This window comes from Aplysia californica, unplaced genomic scaffold (genome assembly GCF_000002075.1).
Source record: "Aplysia californica isolate F4 #8 unplaced genomic scaffold, AplCal3.0 scaffold00396, whole genome shotgun sequence".
NCBI lineage: Eukaryota > Metazoa > Mollusca > Gastropoda > Aplysiida > Aplysiidae > Aplysia > Aplysia californica.
The window spans coordinates 204,787-224,891 of record NW_004797666.1 but is presented as its reverse complement, the minus strand read 5'-3'; the positions used below and the strand labels follow the sequence as shown (position 1 = coordinate 224,891).

Genomic DNA, 20,105 nt, shown 5'->3' with positions numbered 1-20,105 from the left:
CAACCCCCTCCCGCCCAAAGAAAAAATTGACACAGCTTTTATCATTGAGGAGACCGGCTGCTTCGACTCCAGCTGTCAGAGCTTACCAAAGTACCAAAGCTGACTGGGATACATCAGAATGATGAAGCCACTCGATAAAAAAACCCACCAAAAACACCCTCATGTAGGAATTGACCTCACATCTTCTGCAAGCAATGGTGCAGAGCTTGACTATTACTCAAAAAAAGCCAGTGCATTTATTGATAAATGGTAACAGTATAAGGAAACACATTTACAGTGGCTGAAAAATCAAGCGACTACAGATGTGGTCATTGGTATTGCCAACATGATATACCTATCCTGTACACAATATATGGACACATGCTGAAAAAAAAATTTCAACGGAAACTGAATTCAGGGTAAGTAATAGGTTTTTTTAGAGCATCCAAGGAGAGGTATGAGTGTTGAACCATGGTTGCTTATGTCTGTTTCAGAATAGACAATATTGAAGAAAAAGGACTGAAGTTCCTACATGCCAATTGTTAGCCTACAAATGATAAGCAGCTCCAGACTAGATGATGATATCATAAAAATAACACTGCATCTTTCAGAGTTCCAACTTGACATAATACACTGACCCGCAACCTTAGCTAACGATCCGTTAAATATAATAGAAGCATGAACTCGGAATGAAGCCCCTACTCTTGAGTTTTGAGTTTGACTTAACAGAAGTATATGGACACAAAAACCATCATTCAGAGCTGCGAAAAATATAAGAAACATGGGCCGACACAGTAGTGAGAAAGAAAAGAAGTACAACCTACCAGTAGCACTTCCAATTACTCACGGCCCAGACACTAGAAATGGGGAAATCCATACAGGAGTTGAAGGACTACTTGTTAAAGCTACAGCAAACCACATTAACAAGATCCCGGTCAGTAAGTGATGTAAAGAAAAGAAGAACAGAAAGGCATAAAGGACAGCCATTTACTGCAAGGAACAAGCAAGACAGACAGAAACAACATGGAGAAAGCAAAAAGTTAGTACCTATCCATGGCACTCTTATACCACGAAAAGAGACCATAGACTTCTCCAAGCTCAAGACTTTGAGGGGGCCAACCCCAAAAATGTTCTAAACAAACATAAGCAGTCAAGAAGGTTGACTGAATTTGAAATGTAAGGCCCTCATCACAAGAAATTGGATTATTTACTGAAGATAGAGATATTTGTTGTGGAAGAGTAGAAAGACCTTAATACAAAGGCAACTTTATCACTTCTGCATACCTCATATCTACACCTTGGAATTTATTTCACATACTCCTGCAGACACTTCCCTTCTGTAGGAATAATCACAAACTTCAGCTTTTCTCTTATGGGAGGTTCACGTGCAAACATGAAATGCACTGATGACTGAGTGTATATCTGAATATAATAAATAGTTGTAATAGCTTTTTACAGCATCTTTCATAAAATGGTGTATAAGAAAGCGTACTGACCTACATTGCTGGAGAAGGGTAGACAAGAAAGCCAGTTCACCACGTAAATATGAGAGTAAAAGTAAACTCTAGCACCCCATTCAGCACTTACTTGACCATAATCTCCACTCTTAGTGGAGCCACATTTTGGGTGCTTTTAACCACAAAAGTGGGAAGACAGGGAATAACAACAAGAGGCTAGCCCAGTATAGAGAAAGGTGGAAGGAGTTTGTACGTGGCCTATACCCTGATGCAGAGTGAGAAAGGCAATGATGAACTTATTTTTGAAATGGAGTATCCAGATTTACTTTTACCAGCATGAGTAATCGTTACACAAAGTAGCAGTCGTGAAAGAGAAACTCTGAGATCCAGGGGTGGGCTTCATACACAGACATAGTCACTCTGTCATAAGCTGACAAAACACCTTTCTTTTTTCTTTTTTGGCACCAAGTTTATTTATTTGCTAAATCGAAAGCTTGATCAGTTACCCTATTTTTGTGAGAAAAAAATTAAAGTGAAACTAAGATTTTTTGGGGGAATAAAATAGAATTCAAATTTCGGAAAAACGCCTTTTTTAAAAGGTAACGCTGAAAAAAGCTTCTTTATCTCGAAATTGCTGTGAATAGCCCTTAAAAAGGCATTTTGTCAGCTTACGGCAGCACTGTGTGTAACAGAAAGGTCTTACCTTTACAGGACACCAGTTTGACCTTGAACTTGGTGAGCAGACGACCCAGCTGGTTGCTGATTTCCACAGCTCTGTTTAAACCTTTGTAGTTGAGGCAGTGTTCATGACACCATCGAGAGTTCTGGCCATACTGAAGAAAACCACAGAGTTAAGTTTTCTTTAAATTTGAAAAGACAAGCCCATGACTGTGTGCTGATGAAAATGCAAGACAACACACGCCTAACAAAGGGTTGAGAAAGAAGTTAATCTCAAGTACCTGTTATGAGAAGCCCACAATTGTGCAGGCTGATGAAAAAGCTAGACAGAAACTTAACTAGCCAAGGAATGAAAAAGACGTTAATCCCAAGTACCCATTAAGAGCACTCTCTACATTCCATACAAAACAAAATGTTGAAGTTCAAGTCAATACTTCTTGAGTCCCAACAAATTCACAAAACAGTCCAACCTGCTTTAAGTGCCACCTATCCAAGAGAATCACCTGTACAAACGGCCACTTCTGAAACCCCCTCTCCCCCAACCCCAGCATTATTTTCTATATTACAATAACACTGTCCAAAACGTTGACCTGTTTAAGACAACCATCTTTCTATTTGACAATTGGTGGCTGTCTTGGACAATTTCAACTGTATCTACCTTTGGCGGCCAGTCTAGATTGAAACACTGCAACTGCCTCTTCTATGGGCATACTCTGAGATAGCATACAAGGAATCTTAATATTGTCATTAAAATATTTCAGTCTCATCTGTTGACAAAGTACCCACTAACTGAGCAAAATAGGGTTAGCGAAACAATAAATCAAAGTTGAAAGGAAAAAGGCTATGAAAAGAAAAGAATAATTGTCAAAATAGTTTTGATGCATCCCACTCACTTTGGGCATGACATCCTGTTACAACAAAATGTACATTAAAAAATCAAAGCCATCATGTATTTTAAGGATTAATTTGGTCATTGCACATATCATGGAAAAGTATACATCACAGTCACCTTTTCAATAAAGGCACAAGGAAACATAAATTACCTTGATAAAGCTCTTATACACATTGACCAAAGAGAGGTGATCCCCTTCCATCACAGAAAACTTCCTGCGTTCTTTTTCCTGACGACACAAAGGTAATAGTGCTAAGGATGGGACCACAAAACATTCTTTAAAAAAAGATGTGTACAAAACGATTGTTTCAAACTACACTACCAAACAACAACTTTCAATAATGATATGAGCACTTGGCAAACCGGTGTATTTTTAGCAATGTTTTAAAGAAACGATGCCACCTGTACTTTGCAAGAAACATATTATTGGTGAAACAAATGGATTCGTTCGTATAGTTTACTCAAATTAAAAAGGAGACGGAGTTTCATTTAAGATTTATTGTGCTACCAACATTATCACATTGCAATGGAAGGAAGCTGAGCTTCTACTGTAACAAAACTGGAAAAAAGCAGGAATAAAACACCACAGCTCTCGCCATTTTTCTGCTTTAAAGCTGTTGTACAACAACGAAAAATGAGTTTCCTACGGAATGATGAAAAAATTGCAAAACACAAAGTAAACTTACAGCAGCCATTTTTCTGTCCGATGGAGTCACAAACACATTCTGTATCTGTGTCATAGCACACACAATGAGGGCTTCCTCAGTGCAGCCAAACTCTCCTGTCACAGAAACAATCAGATGACAAGTTTTCTTTAATTGAGCAAACAGAATACAAAAAAACAAAAAAGAAAAAAAGTGGAAAGCGCCTCAACTCGCTATACAAGCTCTACTTGTCTTTAGAAAAAATTCTCTTTTCCCTATTGAGACAACCAAGTTAACATTCTGATTGTAGGCCTACTTTGCAACTTTTCATATAACAACATAAAAACTGAGAAGCAATTGCAATGGTTAGCATCTTTGGTTCTGCGCATTAATCAGAACATGCATGAGATTCTGAATAGGTTTCCACCTCAAAATGAAATGAACCACACACACTTTCCACCTACCTACAGTGAAAGTATTTTTCTATATAACTTGAAGACCTCAATACATTTTCGCTAGTTCGCTGAGGCAGAATATATTCAATATATCTTAATGATTTTGAGAGAAAATATAGCATTTTGGCATATCAATCAAAAAGAAGACTCAGCAATCATATTTCACATCCTTACAGGGAATTTTACATCCATCTTCTTTTTTATCTTTTTCTGTTTGGTTGTATAAACTTGAGTTTGATTGGACATAACAGCAACAAGTTTATTTTTAAAGTCTTGCTCCGCCTTATTGCTACCAACATTGATAAGATAATTCAGTCCAATAGTTCCCTTTGCCTACTTTAAGAATAATTCCTTTACAAATATGATCAAGAAGGAAGAAAAAGTCTGATTTATGCAGACAGAGACAGTACATTGCATCAAGGCTTCTTGTTGTTAAGATGCTACTGTTTTAAACCTTAAGTACAGCCTGTCCCACCCGTGTAATTCTCGGGGCCCTGTTCAAGAGACAGGGGAGCAAAGAATAGGATCACTGTATCCGTACCGCGCACGTCGTAGAAGGCGACAAAGGTTGGTAGGGCAAAGAGTTAGCAGCCCTTTCCCGTAAAACAAAAAAAGCAGCTACATAAACATCAACAGCAAAAACAACACGACCACCAGTTCTGGAACATGGAGGAGAAAAGGATGAACAGGACAGGCTTCGATGGAGAAATGTTGTTGATGTCCTATGTTCTACAGGGAGTTAAAAAGGGTAAGAGAGAGAGAGACAGCCTGTCCACAGGGACATATCAACAGGACACAGGGCCCAGTAGTCTCATAAAGAGCTGAACTGACCTGAAGAAAGGAGCATCTTTGAGAAGGATGGTGACAAAGGGAATTCAACCATTTGTAGACCAAGCGGGGAAGTCAAATTCCCAGCATCATCAATGGCTGGAGAGAAAAATAAATTTTAATAAATACATCCTTCATACCATATGCATACCAAAAACCTGAACAGGAAACCTGCTCTAGCACATTTAACTGCGATCTCATTGAAAAATTTCAGTCACATAAGAAAGCAGGCCACAATAAGCTACATACTTTGACGACTATTTAATCCCAGTATACACTCGATCTGCATTACATCCTTCATACATGAAAGTTTATTGGAAACCGATCAAATCAAAAACAACAAAAAAGTTCTCACAATTAGCACTAGAATATCAAAAAGTTAGAAAAATTTTAAAGAATAAATCATCGTGACCTCATACTATTTGATAAAATGATTCTTTTTAAAACAGCTTCCTCCCAGGCTTGGCGCTCATTAGACCTTAAGCAGTTGCGAGCGCCGTAAAACCTTACTAAAACAAACGTACCTCCCAGGGCATACAGCAGCTCCAGTCCCCTGACCATGTTCTGTGCAGGGGGAGGCTGAGGACATAAAGATATAAAGAAAGAGTTACCCCGTTGTTATCATGAATGCACTCACTTGTGGTAAATATAATGAACTCCCATCAACAAAGAGAGGTCTGATATTGAAACAATTCTTCATTTCCTTGAATACCAGCATTGAAAAAAAAAAAAGCGAAAAAATGTCTAAATAGAAAAAAAAAAACCATTAGAATAACGTTAATCATATTCGACAAAGCCAAAAATAAAATCTCAACTCTTTTGCTTGTTCACTTTCATTTGTCCACGGTAAAAAATTCAAGCTCATTTATTAATTCACCTGTGCCCACGAAACTTTGCATGGCACTTTTGCAGGCCAGCAACCAAATAAAAATATTTTTTCTAAAAATCTTGAGCCAGTAATAAAAAAGTTTTTCTCATTAAGCCCTATATCAAAAACTGCTCTTTCAATGCATACACAAGATCCCATAATGAATGACTTACCAGTAACCTAGCCTACAAAATGCTCACTTCGAAACAGCGACACCACCTTGCCCCCACACTTCAGTGTAAGCTTGTAGATTTCATCCCCCTACTGTCTAGGCAGCTCCACGTGCTCCATAAGAGTCTAAAAAATTACTTACTCTGTTTTGATTTGTGTTTCTTGGGTGGACATTAAAATGTGGTGTTGAGGAAATTATGTCAGCTTTTTTAATATTTTAGGTCTATGCTGCAAATCCCCCATTATTTTTTTTACCTGCTTTAGGCTAACATCAAAGAAAACATGTCGAAACTTTAGTTTGCAGTGACCTTTATAAGAAAGGCTTTTAATATCTCTTGTTCATCCAACTTTTAGACCCGTATGCAAAGATCAGATAAGATTGAACAGAGTGATTTCATTTTACTTTGTTTTAACAATGGTCAGACAAAAGTGAACAAGCTATAGTCAACATAACCCAAAACAAATTTCATAATAATTGTCAAGCAAGTGAAACTATGTCTGACAGGCTTATATTGAAAGTGTGAACAAACAGAATATTTATTATAGAATGTTCACACATATCACGTTAATATCATAAAAATACCACAGTATTTGGGCTTGAAGGAGTATTTGGAGTTCACACTTGCACCTGAAGTTTTGGCATTCCTTCATCAAACTTTCACATGCAAGCGCGAAGAATTAAAAAGGTAATAATGGAGTGACAGGAATAAGCAGCCTTCAGAACCACATTTCCTGCATTACTGAAAATAAACTGTTACCTGTATATGCTGGCTAAGGAGAAGGACAGAAAAACTAAATTATCCTCCCCCCCCAAAAAAAAAAAAATATTTTGAAAAATCAGAGAAAAAAGTAAAAACATAAAGTAAGGAATTAAACAACCATTAAAAAAGAAATTAAAAGATATCTGTGATTAGAGGTATGTCCTTAAATCGAACAAACATTAAACAGGAAAATAATATATAAACAAAAGATTGGGAAATAAGAGGTCTTAGTCTAGTCTGCAACCTACAAATAAGACATTCGAAAGAAAAAATAAATAAATACAAAATTGTTATTACAATGTCACTTACAGACATGAAGTGGAATCTGAGCACATTGGCAATGCCAAGAGCTTTGAGCTGTAGAATGACGGGAGCCAGGTCGCTCCTCTGCATCTCTGGGGCAGTGGACACTGGCAGTTTGTCAAACTCTTCCTCTGGAAATTAAAAAACGTTTTCAGACATAGGAATATTCTGCAATATTCTTAGTTATATGGGAGGCATCATGGTGAAATCAGGCACTTGTCAAAATTACCAATTTTAAAAAACTAGCATTTTTCTGGCTGTTGAGCAATTTTTTTCCGATTCTTCTTTTATTCACTGAACAGTCCTTCATTATTATTACAGTAATATCCAGTCATTTCACCTGTGTACAGCCTGTAGGCTTTGCCCGCTCTCACTCTGCCTGCTCTCCCAGCCCTCTGGTTGGCTGAGGCTTGGGACACAGGAATGATCACCAGAGACTCTGTAAACGACAAAATAAGTCAGTCAAAGCCACAGCCCAGAAAATTACAACACTCGCTCAATCATTTGCCAGCACCACTGGCAATAGAAATTAACCTCTGAAGTAACAAAGGCGTAGAGAACAAAGACAAAACATATTTCTTTTTCAAAGACGTTCATCACAAGAATAACCCATACCTTTTTTAAAATAATTTCACTGGTACACTGACTTTATGAAAACTATACACACAATAAAGATGAGTATCTAAGTAGTCCTACAATGGATTCCTGCCCACACTGGGATACCGGGAAATGAAAGAGCTGATGCTCTGGCAAAGAAAGGAGCTAGTCTCCCTCAGCCTGAAATTCCTACGAATTACACCACCTGCTGCCAAATGATCAAGTCAAACCTCAAGGAAGAGTGGATGAATGATTGGGCCACAGGTACGACAGGAAGGAGGATGTATGGCCACATGAATAAACCACTGGTCAAAGATCCAATCAATGAGTTGAGGAGGGGAGATCAATCCATAATCTTCCAACTTAAAACACAACATGTACCCCTCAACCAACATCTCAACCAAATTGGAGTAAAGCAGTCTGCTGCCTGCCCACTATGTGACTACCCCTCAGAGACAGTGGAACATCATCTGTTCTTCTGTAGAAAACTGACTGATTTAAGGGGATGTTTTCTTCCCAAGCTACCCCACACATCTAATTGCCTCTACTCCTCAAGACAACAGTTAGAACAAACATGCAACTATTACCGAATGGCATCATGCAGATGAGTTAATGCTCAGATGCTACTGGATCGCTAACAACAACAACAACAACAACAACAACCTTTTTTAAAAATAATTTCACTGGTACAGTGACTTTATGAAAACTATACACACAATAAAGATGAGTATCTAAGTCAACAGGTTGGTAGGTTTAGGTTCTACACTTTTCCTTTACTGAAATCTGAGAGGAAGAGTGGATAGATATAATATCAAGATAAAATCACTCACCTCTTTGACTAAGATGGTGATTTCTTCTCCTTTTATGTTGTTAGCTACCAACGCTCCTTTCAAGGTGTGAAATAATCAAGACTTAGCTCTTGTTGTTTTTGACAGGGCGTTAAATTATGTAAAGAGCAGAACGACATAGTATGATATTTACACAGTTTTAACTCTGATTCATTCTAAAAATAAAAAAGGGATTTCTCACATTGGACAGAGAGTGGAATCATTTCACTCACCTATGCCAGATTTTGGATTGTATGCCTTCAACTTGACGAAACCTGTATCAACAACTGAAATGAAACCGATGGTTAAGTTTAGATCACTGGTGCCACAAAAAAAATAACACCAACTACTTAAGTTCCGAGTGAAAAGTTTTAGAAATCAGAAATTTCCCACTTGAGGCACCAAAAAAACAATAGGAGACTATCTCTACTACTAATGTCTTGCATCTCGCTGTAAGCCAAAAATAAAATCTCAACTCTTTAGCTTGTTCACTTTCATTTGTCCACAGTAAAAAATTCAAGCTCATTTATTAATTCACCTGTGCCCATAAAACTTTGCATGGCACTTTTGCAGGCCAGCAACCAAATAAGAATTTTTTTTTTTTTAATCTTGAGCCAGTAATAAAACAGTTTTTCCCTTTAAGCCCTATATCAAAAACTGCTCTTTCAATGCATACTGAATGACTTACCAGTAACCTAGCCTACAAAATGCTCACTTCGAAACAGCGACACCACCTTGCCCCCACACTTCAGTGTAAGCTTGTAGATTTCATCCCCCTACTGTCAAGACGGCTCCACATGCTCCATAAGAGTCTCGAAAATTACTTGCTCTGTTTTGATTTGTGTTTCTTTGGTCGACATTAAAGTGTGGCGTTGAGGAAATTATGTCAGCTTTTTTAATATTTTAGGTGTATGCTGTAAGTCCGAATCCAAGAAAAATTATGAATATTCGGACCCTCAGATGACACGTCGGTCTTAAAAATCTCTACTTTGAAAATATGTGTGAGCCAGTGTGGTAAAATCAGGCGCTCGTCAAAATAACCAAATTGAAGAAACTGGCAATTTTCCATAGGTTTGTGAATTTTTATTGAATATTCGTTTTTTGGCTCAACACCTTTCAAGCCCATTAAACAACATATTTCTGTGTTGACTTTACTGAAAAATGTTGATTAAAGGCACAAAAAATGTAAATTTTCAGTTTCCACAGACTTTCAGGCGAAGGAAATAACTCATCATTGGCGGCCATTTTCTCGCTAATTTTACCCGTGAAACCAGGTGACCCCCACCTCCTTCAATTGCAAGTATCCCGACTTCTATTCATGATAGATGAGTATTTTTCCCACCAAAAGCAAGACAAATGAACAAGCTTCAAAATGATACCAATAACTCCAAAGTCCAAAATTCGACGAGCGCCTGATTCTATCATGTCGTGACAAATATTTCATTTCATTAAAAATTCAGTTTCAGTAATTAATTGAACAAAAAATCCACAAAGATGCTTTTAATATAAGTGTAGGGAACGATTTTATCATATTTTATGAGAAAAGTAAAAATCCTTGAATAGGGACTACATACACAAAATATAACTGCTACTCACAAGAGCTACCATGAATCATGGCAACAATCTTCAAAATACCATTTATCTAACGCCTGTCAGTCAGTGAAATCTTTCTCAGAAATACATTAACCATCTTAGCACCATAAATAAGTCAAAGGTCAGCACAGCAGAACCAAAATGAAGAATCATTTCAGTGTTTTTCAGAGGTTCTTGGGGTGTAGCAAAGACATTGCTTTTGCTTTTGACCTTTAGAAGCGACGTACTTACAGTGAAATTTCACACAGAGAGACCAAAGACGTCAGCATCTAAATCTAGAGTGGAATGTTTTTATTTCTAAGCTTGCACTAAAGGCGGGAGTGCAGGCTGATAAAAACAGGTATGGCTCTACAGCTGGTAAAAGGCGGTATGGCAACATGATGGGAAGGCCGGTGTAGGCCGGTATGGCTCAAAAAGGGTTAAATACATTTACAAGTCAAAACATATCACTAGCCTCGTGATTCAACCGCCTAAGTGCCAAGAGACAAATTTTTCAGGAGAAGCAAAAAACTTTTTTATTTCTTTATGCTCGTACCTATGAAGCTGAAAGTCAGATATTACGTATAATATGATGTAGGATGATGGTATGTAACTAACTTAAAAAAGAAAACGCTTTCTTACATAAGTTACTGGACATAGGTGGTTTAGACCAGCGTGATTCAACTGCCTAAGTGACAGTATGACTGCGTCTAGGCGTTTGAATCACGTTAATCAAGGCCATTCACCCTAAGCCTATGATCGCTTGAGGGTTTTAGTTATCGACAAAAACAAATCATAATAAATGTAAGAGTAATTATAAAGTGAAGAGAAATTATTTCAGATTTGGTTGGGTTGGGTCTTGTTGGGCAGGGCTGTTTTTGGCAACATGGAGTTGGAAAAAAAGACCGTTCATCTTAACGTTTAATTTGTACTGGATGTTTTTGTTCAGATGCGGTAAGCTAGGAACCATGAAGCATATTTTGTCAAACTGCAACCTAGCTCTTAACAGATACACCTGGAGACACAACGAGGTGTTGAAAGTGCTCACGAAAATGGCGACACAACAGGTGGAAGAAGGAAAATATGCCCCCAAGATACAGAAGCATGGACCCACCAAGATTGCGTTCGTTCCGCAAGGAAGCAAGGTTGCCAAAAGAAAGAAAACGAACGAAGCCATGAAAGACCAGAGCGGAGGCACATGGGAAGTAGCTGCTGACTTAAAAGGCTTTGAGAGATTCTTCCCCATTCCAACTACGAAAAAGCCAGACATTGTGTTATGGGAGGAAAAAGACAAAGAGGTACACTTGGTAGAGCTCACGGTGCCCCACGAGGACAATATCTATGCCGCTCATGAGCGGAAAGAAAACCGTTACGAGGCACTCGTCGAACAATGTGAGGAGGCAGGATGGAAGGCAACCCATTTTCCGGTAGAGGTAGGATGCAGAGGTTTTGTAGCAACAAGCGCCCGTAAGTGGATGAGAGTGGCAGGACTTACTGCAAAGAAAAGCAACGAACTCACAAACTCCCTTCAGGAGACAGCAGAGAAAGCCAGTCATTGGATCTGGTTGAAGCGAGAGGACTCAAGCTGGAATGAATCCTAAAGTTGGCAGCAGAGGAAAACAGTCGAACTAACATGGAGACCTCACATCGGTGAGGGGGCTCGGTGCGTCAGAAAAGCTGTAGAGAGGAAGAGCCCGAAACAGCGACGCATTCTCTCCTGATGATCTCCATGCTAGAGTCCGGGATACGGAGCGTTCGACGGTGAGCAGTGCATACGGCTGTTTAGACTACGTACAAAGGCAACGAACATTAGAGACAACGGGGTCGTTTTTGTTTCAGCCAGGTCTGAATGGTCCGGAAATCGAACATCAAAGGGGGGTGGGGAGGGACGTTCACTTACTGTAGGTAATCCCTGGAATGGTGATAGATGTTTCGGCAATATTGGTGGCAACCACAATCTTCCTTGTATATTTTGACGTTCTTTCAAACACTTTCATCTGTGAACATGGAAAATAGTCTTTAAAAAAAGTGTAAAGCTTTTGGGTAGAAAATTAGATACAACTCTTGCAATAGTTTCTAAAAGCATAGTACATAACATGAGCATTCATATAATCAAATAATATTCTCATAAGGTAATTAAATTTTCCACACCTGTTCAGCCGCAGGTAAACTACCATGCATGGGCAGGACACGCATCTTCATAGAATCTTTTTTCAGTTTCCTTGCCTCAGATCTGAAGAAAGTAAAAACAAGCATGTTTCAGATGTGTACTATGGACACATCAAACCGTCTGATAACTCATTCATAATTTTTACAATTTTTTACTCTTTGCTCAAGCTTCTCAAAGCCAAAATTTTTATAAAAATCTGCAAAGATTTAGTAAGGATTTTCAGCACTATCCGACCCACTTACATTAACAAGAACCTTCAATTTGAAAGTTGAACTCCAAAAGGAACAAACAAACCATACCAGTGTAGAGACTCCTTAAACAACGAATCAGGTCACCCACACCAGGTCCACCATGATACCATTTAAGCTAATGACATGCCCATCATAAGAGCAAGAGCAGACAAGTGCCTCTAATTATGGCCAGATTGCCTCTTTAGTGCACAGCTGAAACAAATGACAGCCCAGTAGTCATGAACATCTTCTCTGATATCTTGGTTTCTTTCAGGCATTACCAAACAAGCGTTACACAAATTAGATAGAAACATATTGACAATCAACTATACTACAATGTCCTTGTAGCTAAAGGAAAATAAACAGTCCCATTGTCCGAACAAACTAAGGCAAACAACTCCCCTGCTAGAGGACGGTTATCTCATACAACTGCTACAGGTGGGACAGCTGACTATTTACATCCTCCAGCCCTGGAGTTTAGTTTTAGTAAGAGTTTTAGGGCACTTGCAATGCAATAAGGTCATATAAAAGCCGAAGATTAGAGGTGTTACAAGAGAGTAACATACATAAAAAAGAAGGAGAGATAAGGACGATAGATGTTTGATAGGAAAGAAGGAGTAAACCACACCAGAGCACCTGCCAACAACCCACATAAAGAACACTGCTAAAAACTGTTTTCCCATTGACTTAGAAGCACAAGGAAGAGATCGCTAATTTGAATTACTCTAAAATCGTAAGTCATAATGCGGTAGCACACCAAAAAAAGTTTTTCTACTTACATTAACTGTGACACGACATCATCTACTTCATTCTGAAAAAAAAAAGGAAACATTTCAATACAAATGCTCCTCTAGTCAATGATTATACATTCACTTAACCACTAAATTCAACTCTATGCAGTCTAAAAATTCATCATCATTCAACCAGCATCCAACTTTATTTAACACAAAACAAAAGATTTCCTGAACTTACTGAGGACAACAGATTTGTCATATAAGTGACAATACCAACAATTCAATGTATCACAAAGTGTGGGTTCATTACACAACATAACTTTCTTTTCAAAGCAGGCCTTCTTTATTTATTTCCACTCATACAATACAGGGTTTTTTTCCTAAATACAAACTCTAGATACTGGTGCTTGAAGGCATTGTCATAGCAATTATATTAGAGAACCTAATACACCAATCAAATTGAAATTATCAAACAAATGATAAAAGTGCGTTAAGTTGACTTGAATTTAAAAAACATATTACATCTTACTTCATATTTGGAGCTTTATTTCTATCATTAAAAAAATATATATAAAACAGCACATTTCACTCTGCACAGATTTCCTGTTAGGAGTCTTGGCCAGTAACAGATAGGAGAACTAAGTTTTTGATGTTCATTTCACATGGGCAAGATAAGGGAGGTACTCAAGGACCACATACGGAATTTGGTTTAAATGACACTTAAAGCTCTTGCAAAGTATCACACTAGAAACCTGTTCACATCTTTAACAAATTACATTTCACTTCAATCAATTTTCTTATTTCATTTTCAAATTGTCACATTTGATACACAAGCAAATCTCTGTAGTCGATCCAATAACCTTTAGCCATGTCATTCAACCCAATTTGAAACTGAGCAAGAATGTAAATTTGACACCTCTAAAAAGCAGTTCATATATCGTGCAAAATGATAAAAGTAAAAGGTATTTCCTGCCACCATCCCCCAGCAAGCCTCATCATCACTGCATACACCCCACCCCAAATGAGAAGCAAAATGATGTCAGTTTAATGAGAACTTACCATGCCAGTGAGAAAAACAATAATATCTCCAGGTCTTTCATTGAAGTGTATCTTCATAACTGTCTCCACTGATGCTTTGATGTAGTTTGGCACGGGACTGGAATAAATTAAAAAGCAAACAGAGTCACTGAAACACAATAAGAAACCTCATTCTTAGAATACTAAAGTAGCTTTAAGCAACTGATAAAACATTTAAAGGCTGAGTAGAAAAAGGGTACTGTAAACCAAACCCATTCATTAGAATTGGGAAATCCCACAGTTGGACCACATCAGTATGCCTGAAAATCCTTTTATCACAAAAAATGTAACTTATTTCATATATTTCTTACATATACAAGAAAAAAAAATTAGGAAGAAGAAGACAAATTATATAACATCCGGGTTGTGTCGGCTTTCACATTTCAAATGCAGTAGCTCCTTAGCCGGCACATTAATAAGATAGGATAAAAATTCTCCACAGGGACAATAAAGTATTATCTTATCTATTTAAGATGTCAGTAAAGGAGTTTGAGTACTTGAAAAGAAAAAAAATTATGCAACTGGATATCTGCTAAAAGCATAAAATCTAATTTAATCCTTTATGTCTCCTCATTACTACCTCCATCTCTCAAACCACCAATCCTCCAAATCCCACAATATTTTCCAAACTTACTCTAGTGCGTAATGAACATCAACAGGGTACTCTCTTCCCTCAACAGTCAATATTGCTGCTGTGTCCTTCCTGAGGGAAAAAAAAAGGTTTACTGATGCGCTGCTTCTCCAGAAGTCAGGCTCTCGCTATATACATGTAACATTCTGTTTAAAAAATCTGTCAAAATTATACTGGCCAAATGATTTATCCTGCTAGCCAATGTAGCACTGGGGGCTTTACCAAATCAGTAACTCTTATATATATATATAAAGTTAGGTAAAAGTGTACTTGAGCCCTCCATTGGGTGGGGAGGGGCTCAAGATTACTGTTACCCAAAATTGTTAATTGTAATGTGCATGAAAACATTTAATTCTTAGCACAACAATATCAAAAATATCGAAAGTACATCAAGCAATAGATAACGGAAATTTTTTTCAAGAAGGCTCTCAAATAATACAGCAGCTTTCATTTACTACTAGCAACTGATAAAAAGGTTCAGCTTTAGGGGATGGAAACAGTATCACATGACATGGAAGACAAGGGTGATGGTTCTTAGGGAATTAGGAGTTAGAGTACTTGAAAAGAAAAAGACTTATGCAACTGGACATCTGCTAAAAGCATAAAATTCAATTTAATCCTTTATGTCTCCTCCCTCTCATTACTACCTCCATCTCTCAATCCATCAATCCTCTTACCTATTGTAATCCTAGCCTTTCTCAGAGTCAGTTCCTTATAGTTTCACTAAATCATAAGAAAGTGTAAAAAGAAAAATCTTTGTTCACGTCATCACCACCACTCCAACCCCCTCCTTTCCCCTAAACTGCTGTCTCCATTTTGATCAACACCACCCTGATATCCTTTTTCTCTAGACGAAAGACTTCCCTGACATCTCTTTATACGTATTCATTCTTCACTAAAACGATTTTATGAATATATCGAGCCTGCAGATCTTTGTTCCTATAAAGAGTACCCAATCACAAGCAAACCCCATAACAGTTTATACAGACTGTCACAACATTGGACAACTATAGCACACTTAGCAGTGTGGACAAAGCTTCAACTTACATACAGACATGCTATTTTTCTAATAAACCTCATCTATCATAAAGACATGCTGTATTTTTAATAAACCTCATCTATCATAAAGACACGCTGCTTTTCTAGTAATCCTCAACTACCATAAAGACATGCTGCTTTTCTAATACGTCTATACACAGAGACTTACTCTGGGTCATCTGTTTCATTCGTGTTGAAGAAGTTTCTCATTTCCTGTACATGAAAGATTATTCAAAAAACAATTTTTAATAAAAACCCTTTACAATTTTTTTCTTATCCATCACTGTACAGTGTAATAAAAACATATATTACATACATATTATGGTGTCGATAGTCTAGTGGTGAAGCTATCTGACTCGTAATCGTGAGGTTGTGGGTTCGGAGGTTTGAGCTTCAGGCCCAATGGTGTATCCATGGGAAATGCACTTTACACTAATTTCCCTCACTTCACCCAGATGTTAATGGGTACCCAGCCACAGACAGTGAAAGATCTTGTCAGTGTGTTAGTGTTTTAGTGCTTGTAAAATGGAAGCTAATATTGTATGCTTCCCAAGAAGTTAAGATTGTTTCAGAATGCTATCAGGTCTGCGGGGGAAATAAAATACATTGTAAAGCGCATAGAGCTTTCTGTTGAGTTGGAATTTGAACTATGCAAATGCTTTCCATTACAATCATGTATGGACAAGTATTCAAAGAGTAAAATAAGTAAGTCCAAAAGAGAATTGATATATAATCAAAATACAGGATGAAAGAATATGTAGACGCCTTATGTGCATCTTTAGGCCACAATTCGGATAAAATCCTTCAAAGCTATATTTTTGAGTAGTTGGGTTTTTTCTTTATTGCTTTTTCTGATTGTTTATGTTTGTTTGATCATTTTTTGTTGTTGTTGGGTTTTTTTGTTTTTTTTCAGGGGGAAGGAGGGGGATTTCAACATTATAACACCAATGTAGACCCAAAATAGATGGTTTTACAGATGGATTACGAGACACCAAGCTGAGAGGATAACTTTACATGAGGAAAGAGAAAAATTTGAGGGCTATTCAGATTCAAGAGTCAAACATCTCCATTTTGGAAAAATTATGTACCAGCTTATCTGTTTAAACAAAAATCAATATTACATCATCTTCTCCTTAGTCGCCAGCGGGGAGTGAATAGAAAAGGAAAATGGTTCGGTCATCTAAATAACTAATTTACCCAATACTTACTTCAGCATCCAAAGTGGCAGATGCAACAATCAATTTGAGATCCTTCCTTTTTTTTTGTATCTATGAAGAAAAACAAAAACAAGGATAATTAGTGATAAATGTATGACAATCTTACAAATGCAAAGAGCAATGTCAAATAAGGTTAAAAAAAAATTATCATGAGCTGATAACATCACAGAAAGAAAAAAACCTCAAATACTCAATTAAAATAAACCAGCATAAACATTTGAAAATATAGACAAAAAAATTCAGATACAGTAACTATTACTCTTGTGGGTTGTTAAAGGTTATCGCAGTAGGCTACTGTTGACAGACTTAGAATAGAGAACCTGATGCCGGTACCTATCCAGTACCAGTACCCAAACTCTAGTGCCACTAAATGACACCGTTTACAGCTGTACCAGGAGTATAGTGCTTGCCTTGGCCTTGCAACATTACACTGGGGAGGGGCAAGGGGAGTTTGTTTGTTTTAGTAGAGGTGTTACGGCGCTCGCAACTGCATAAGGTCATATGAGCGCCAAGGGGTGGATGTCAACAGAGAAGTCCTTACAGGGAATCAGACATACTCTGCTCTCCTCTCTTGCTTTGACAGCACAAAGTCTGCTTCCATTTACAAGGCACCCCGGAATGTGACAAACATACAAAAGAAGTAGAGGAAAAACGACAATGGTAAGGATTAGCAAAGAAAAAGCAGCAGTTCCCTGTTGTAGTGCAGGCACAGTTATGAGCGTGACCTTGTTGAATCAGTCCATTTACAATTCTACTTTGCATAAGAATGAGAATGTCCCCCCTTTGGGAATGGCCTAAAGACACTTCAGTCAGTGGCACCGCCCCGGGGGGAAGGAGGGGGGGAGTGGGACTGAGGGGTACCAGCAAAAAGGCAGAGAGACTGACAACAACCACAACAGTACCAGCAACTAGAAGACACGGCAATACTTCACAGGTGGCATCACTGCTGAGACCAAAGCTCACACACAGCCAATGTCAATTTGAAAAAATATGGTAAAGAACCCAACATTAAATTTGATGAAGAAAGAGAGACAAAGCAGCCTCCTTTATTTCGAGATACAGATCTGTGGCACAATAGAAAATGAAAACACAAGATGTAACACAAAATAAGGCTCTGAATGTATTGTCTGTGTAGTTCTCTAAACAACTAACTCCAGAACATGTTATTTTTTCTTGCTCTTTTCAACTAAGCAGGAGATTCGCCTTCATGCATGTGAAGATCATGAAGCTTTTATCAAGAGGATAAAAATGTAAATATAATAAAGTAATGAAACCACTAAAAGGCAGAGCAACTGACTGAACAGAAAATTCTTGTTTCTGCCTCTCCTGACAAATTTCTTTTGATGGCAAACCAGGTTTAAAGAATAATACTGACAATATGCCAGTTAGTACCTACCTTTCTGAGCAGTCCTAATATGATGTCAGTGTTCAGAGCACGCTCATGTGCTTCATCTAGTAGAATTATACTGAAATACAGAAGGTTTAAACACATGAATACAGTGCATTGGTTCTCAGAACAACAGTCAGTCACAGCTTATTCCCACTGTTAACCAAAAATTAGCATGCTACCTTTCACTTCACATTAGCAACAATGAACTTTACGTTTTAATATATATTCTTATGAGTTTTACTCATATTCACACTTCTGCTGCATAATTTCCAAAAATGAGGGTTCTCTCTTTACGTGAATCAATCAAAGTTTCACTTTCGTGTTTTCTTTTATTCAACTCCACAGCAAAACTTATAAAATTCCAACAACAAGCATGCCAACAGTCGCATAAATCACCATGGCAAAGATTATAAACTCAAGAAGGCCAAGGGACTCTAGACAGATGGGGACAAAAATTGACATTTCATTAGTCATCACACATGAAGGACACACTTATTTCCATCATCATTAACAATAAGTCAATATTTTAACTACTGGATAAAAATTATCTGAAATTATCTCCACCCTCTTCCCCACTCCAAAAATATTTGTTTTTTAAGTAAAAAATAAAAACCTTACAACAATTATATGACAAATATAGTCAAAACTGTCTAACACAGTCACCCGTTGTCAAGGATGAAAGTTGTCGTCTTAGACAGGTCACCGTCCAACATGGTATCATTACAAGGTAAATAATATGCAAGGGAGGAAATGGGAAGTGGCCGTTTGTACAGGTCTTATACAGGTGGCCTTTAGAGCAAGTTCGACTGGATTTGATCCTTCATCTAGCCACCCATAAGAAGGAAATTCCAGCCCTTTTCATGACAAACATCTCTCAACACGGCCAACAACCTGTACTTCTGTAGCAGCGGATCCTTCATGATTTCTCTGATCATCATGCCATCTGTCATAAACTGTTTGAGGATGAGAAAAGAACAAAAATCAATCCAAATTTACAGGAGAAAACAAATCAAAGTGACATGAAATATTATATATAAACATTACGTTTCTTATCACATGATACTTATCTATGACAATGTCTGAGTGCCTGACTTGCCTTCTGACCGTGGACCTCTTAGTAAAGGCACAACGACCCAGGACCTTTCTCACTTGGCCGAAACCTCATGCAAGAGTAGACAACTATAACCAGTAGCCATTGGTGGCGGGGAATGGGCAACATGAATCCTACCGGAATTACACGGTCACAGGGCAGTTAGGTCTTTCCAGCCTCATGAAAACCCTTGCACCACGTATCCTCAACGTGCATGGCCCCTTCTCAGGGTGGGCAGGCAGTCCACAGACATCCCAGTCCTCAATGCCATGACTGGATCGATAACAACAACATGACAATGTCTGGATCAAAAACAACAACAGCCTGGGTCGATGACAACACACATGTGAGGCATTGCGGTGAAGTCAGGCACACATTGTGACACATATGACAATGTTGTCCCAGCCCGTGAGACATATTGTATTTACTTGGCCTAATGTCCTGTCTTGTTGTGCGTTTGCGTGAGTGCACCTTTAAGTCTAACTTTTGTAACGTC

At 38.0% G+C, this 20,105-nt stretch overlaps 1 protein-coding gene across 1 annotated transcript in view; it reads right to left on the bottom strand.

Moving 5' to 3' along the window:
- Window positions 1-1,959: 1,959 nt before the first annotated feature.
- Window positions 1,960-20,105, bottom strand: part of LOC101863919 (probable ATP-dependent RNA helicase DHX35) — a 44,712-nt gene continuing 26,566 nt past the window's right edge. The window contains exons 7-23 of the mRNA XM_005103916.3: window positions 19,411-19,472; window positions 18,526-18,595; window positions 17,121-17,180; window positions 16,082-16,125; window positions 14,878-14,946; window positions 14,226-14,322; window positions 13,212-13,243; window positions 12,184-12,265; window positions 11,933-12,029; window positions 8,694-8,747; window positions 7,377-7,475; window positions 7,043-7,167; window positions 5,458-5,512; window positions 4,937-5,032; window positions 3,693-3,787; window positions 3,158-3,235; window positions 1,960-2,269 (exon numbers count right to left, since the gene is read on the bottom strand). Coding sequence (XP_005103973.1) covers window positions 2,105-2,269; window positions 3,158-3,235; window positions 3,693-3,787; window positions 4,937-5,032; window positions 5,458-5,512; window positions 7,043-7,167; window positions 7,377-7,475; window positions 8,694-8,747; window positions 11,933-12,029; window positions 12,184-12,265; window positions 13,212-13,243; window positions 14,226-14,322; window positions 14,878-14,946; window positions 16,082-16,125; window positions 17,121-17,180; window positions 18,526-18,595; window positions 19,411-19,472 — 1,380 coding nt within the window. The 3' untranslated portion in view covers window positions 1,960-2,104. The remainder of the gene's footprint in view (window positions 2,270-3,157; window positions 3,236-3,692; window positions 3,788-4,936; window positions 5,033-5,457; window positions 5,513-7,042; window positions 7,168-7,376; window positions 7,476-8,693; window positions 8,748-11,932; window positions 12,030-12,183; window positions 12,266-13,211; window positions 13,244-14,225; window positions 14,323-14,877; window positions 14,947-16,081; window positions 16,126-17,120; window positions 17,181-18,525; window positions 18,596-19,410; window positions 19,473-20,105) is intronic.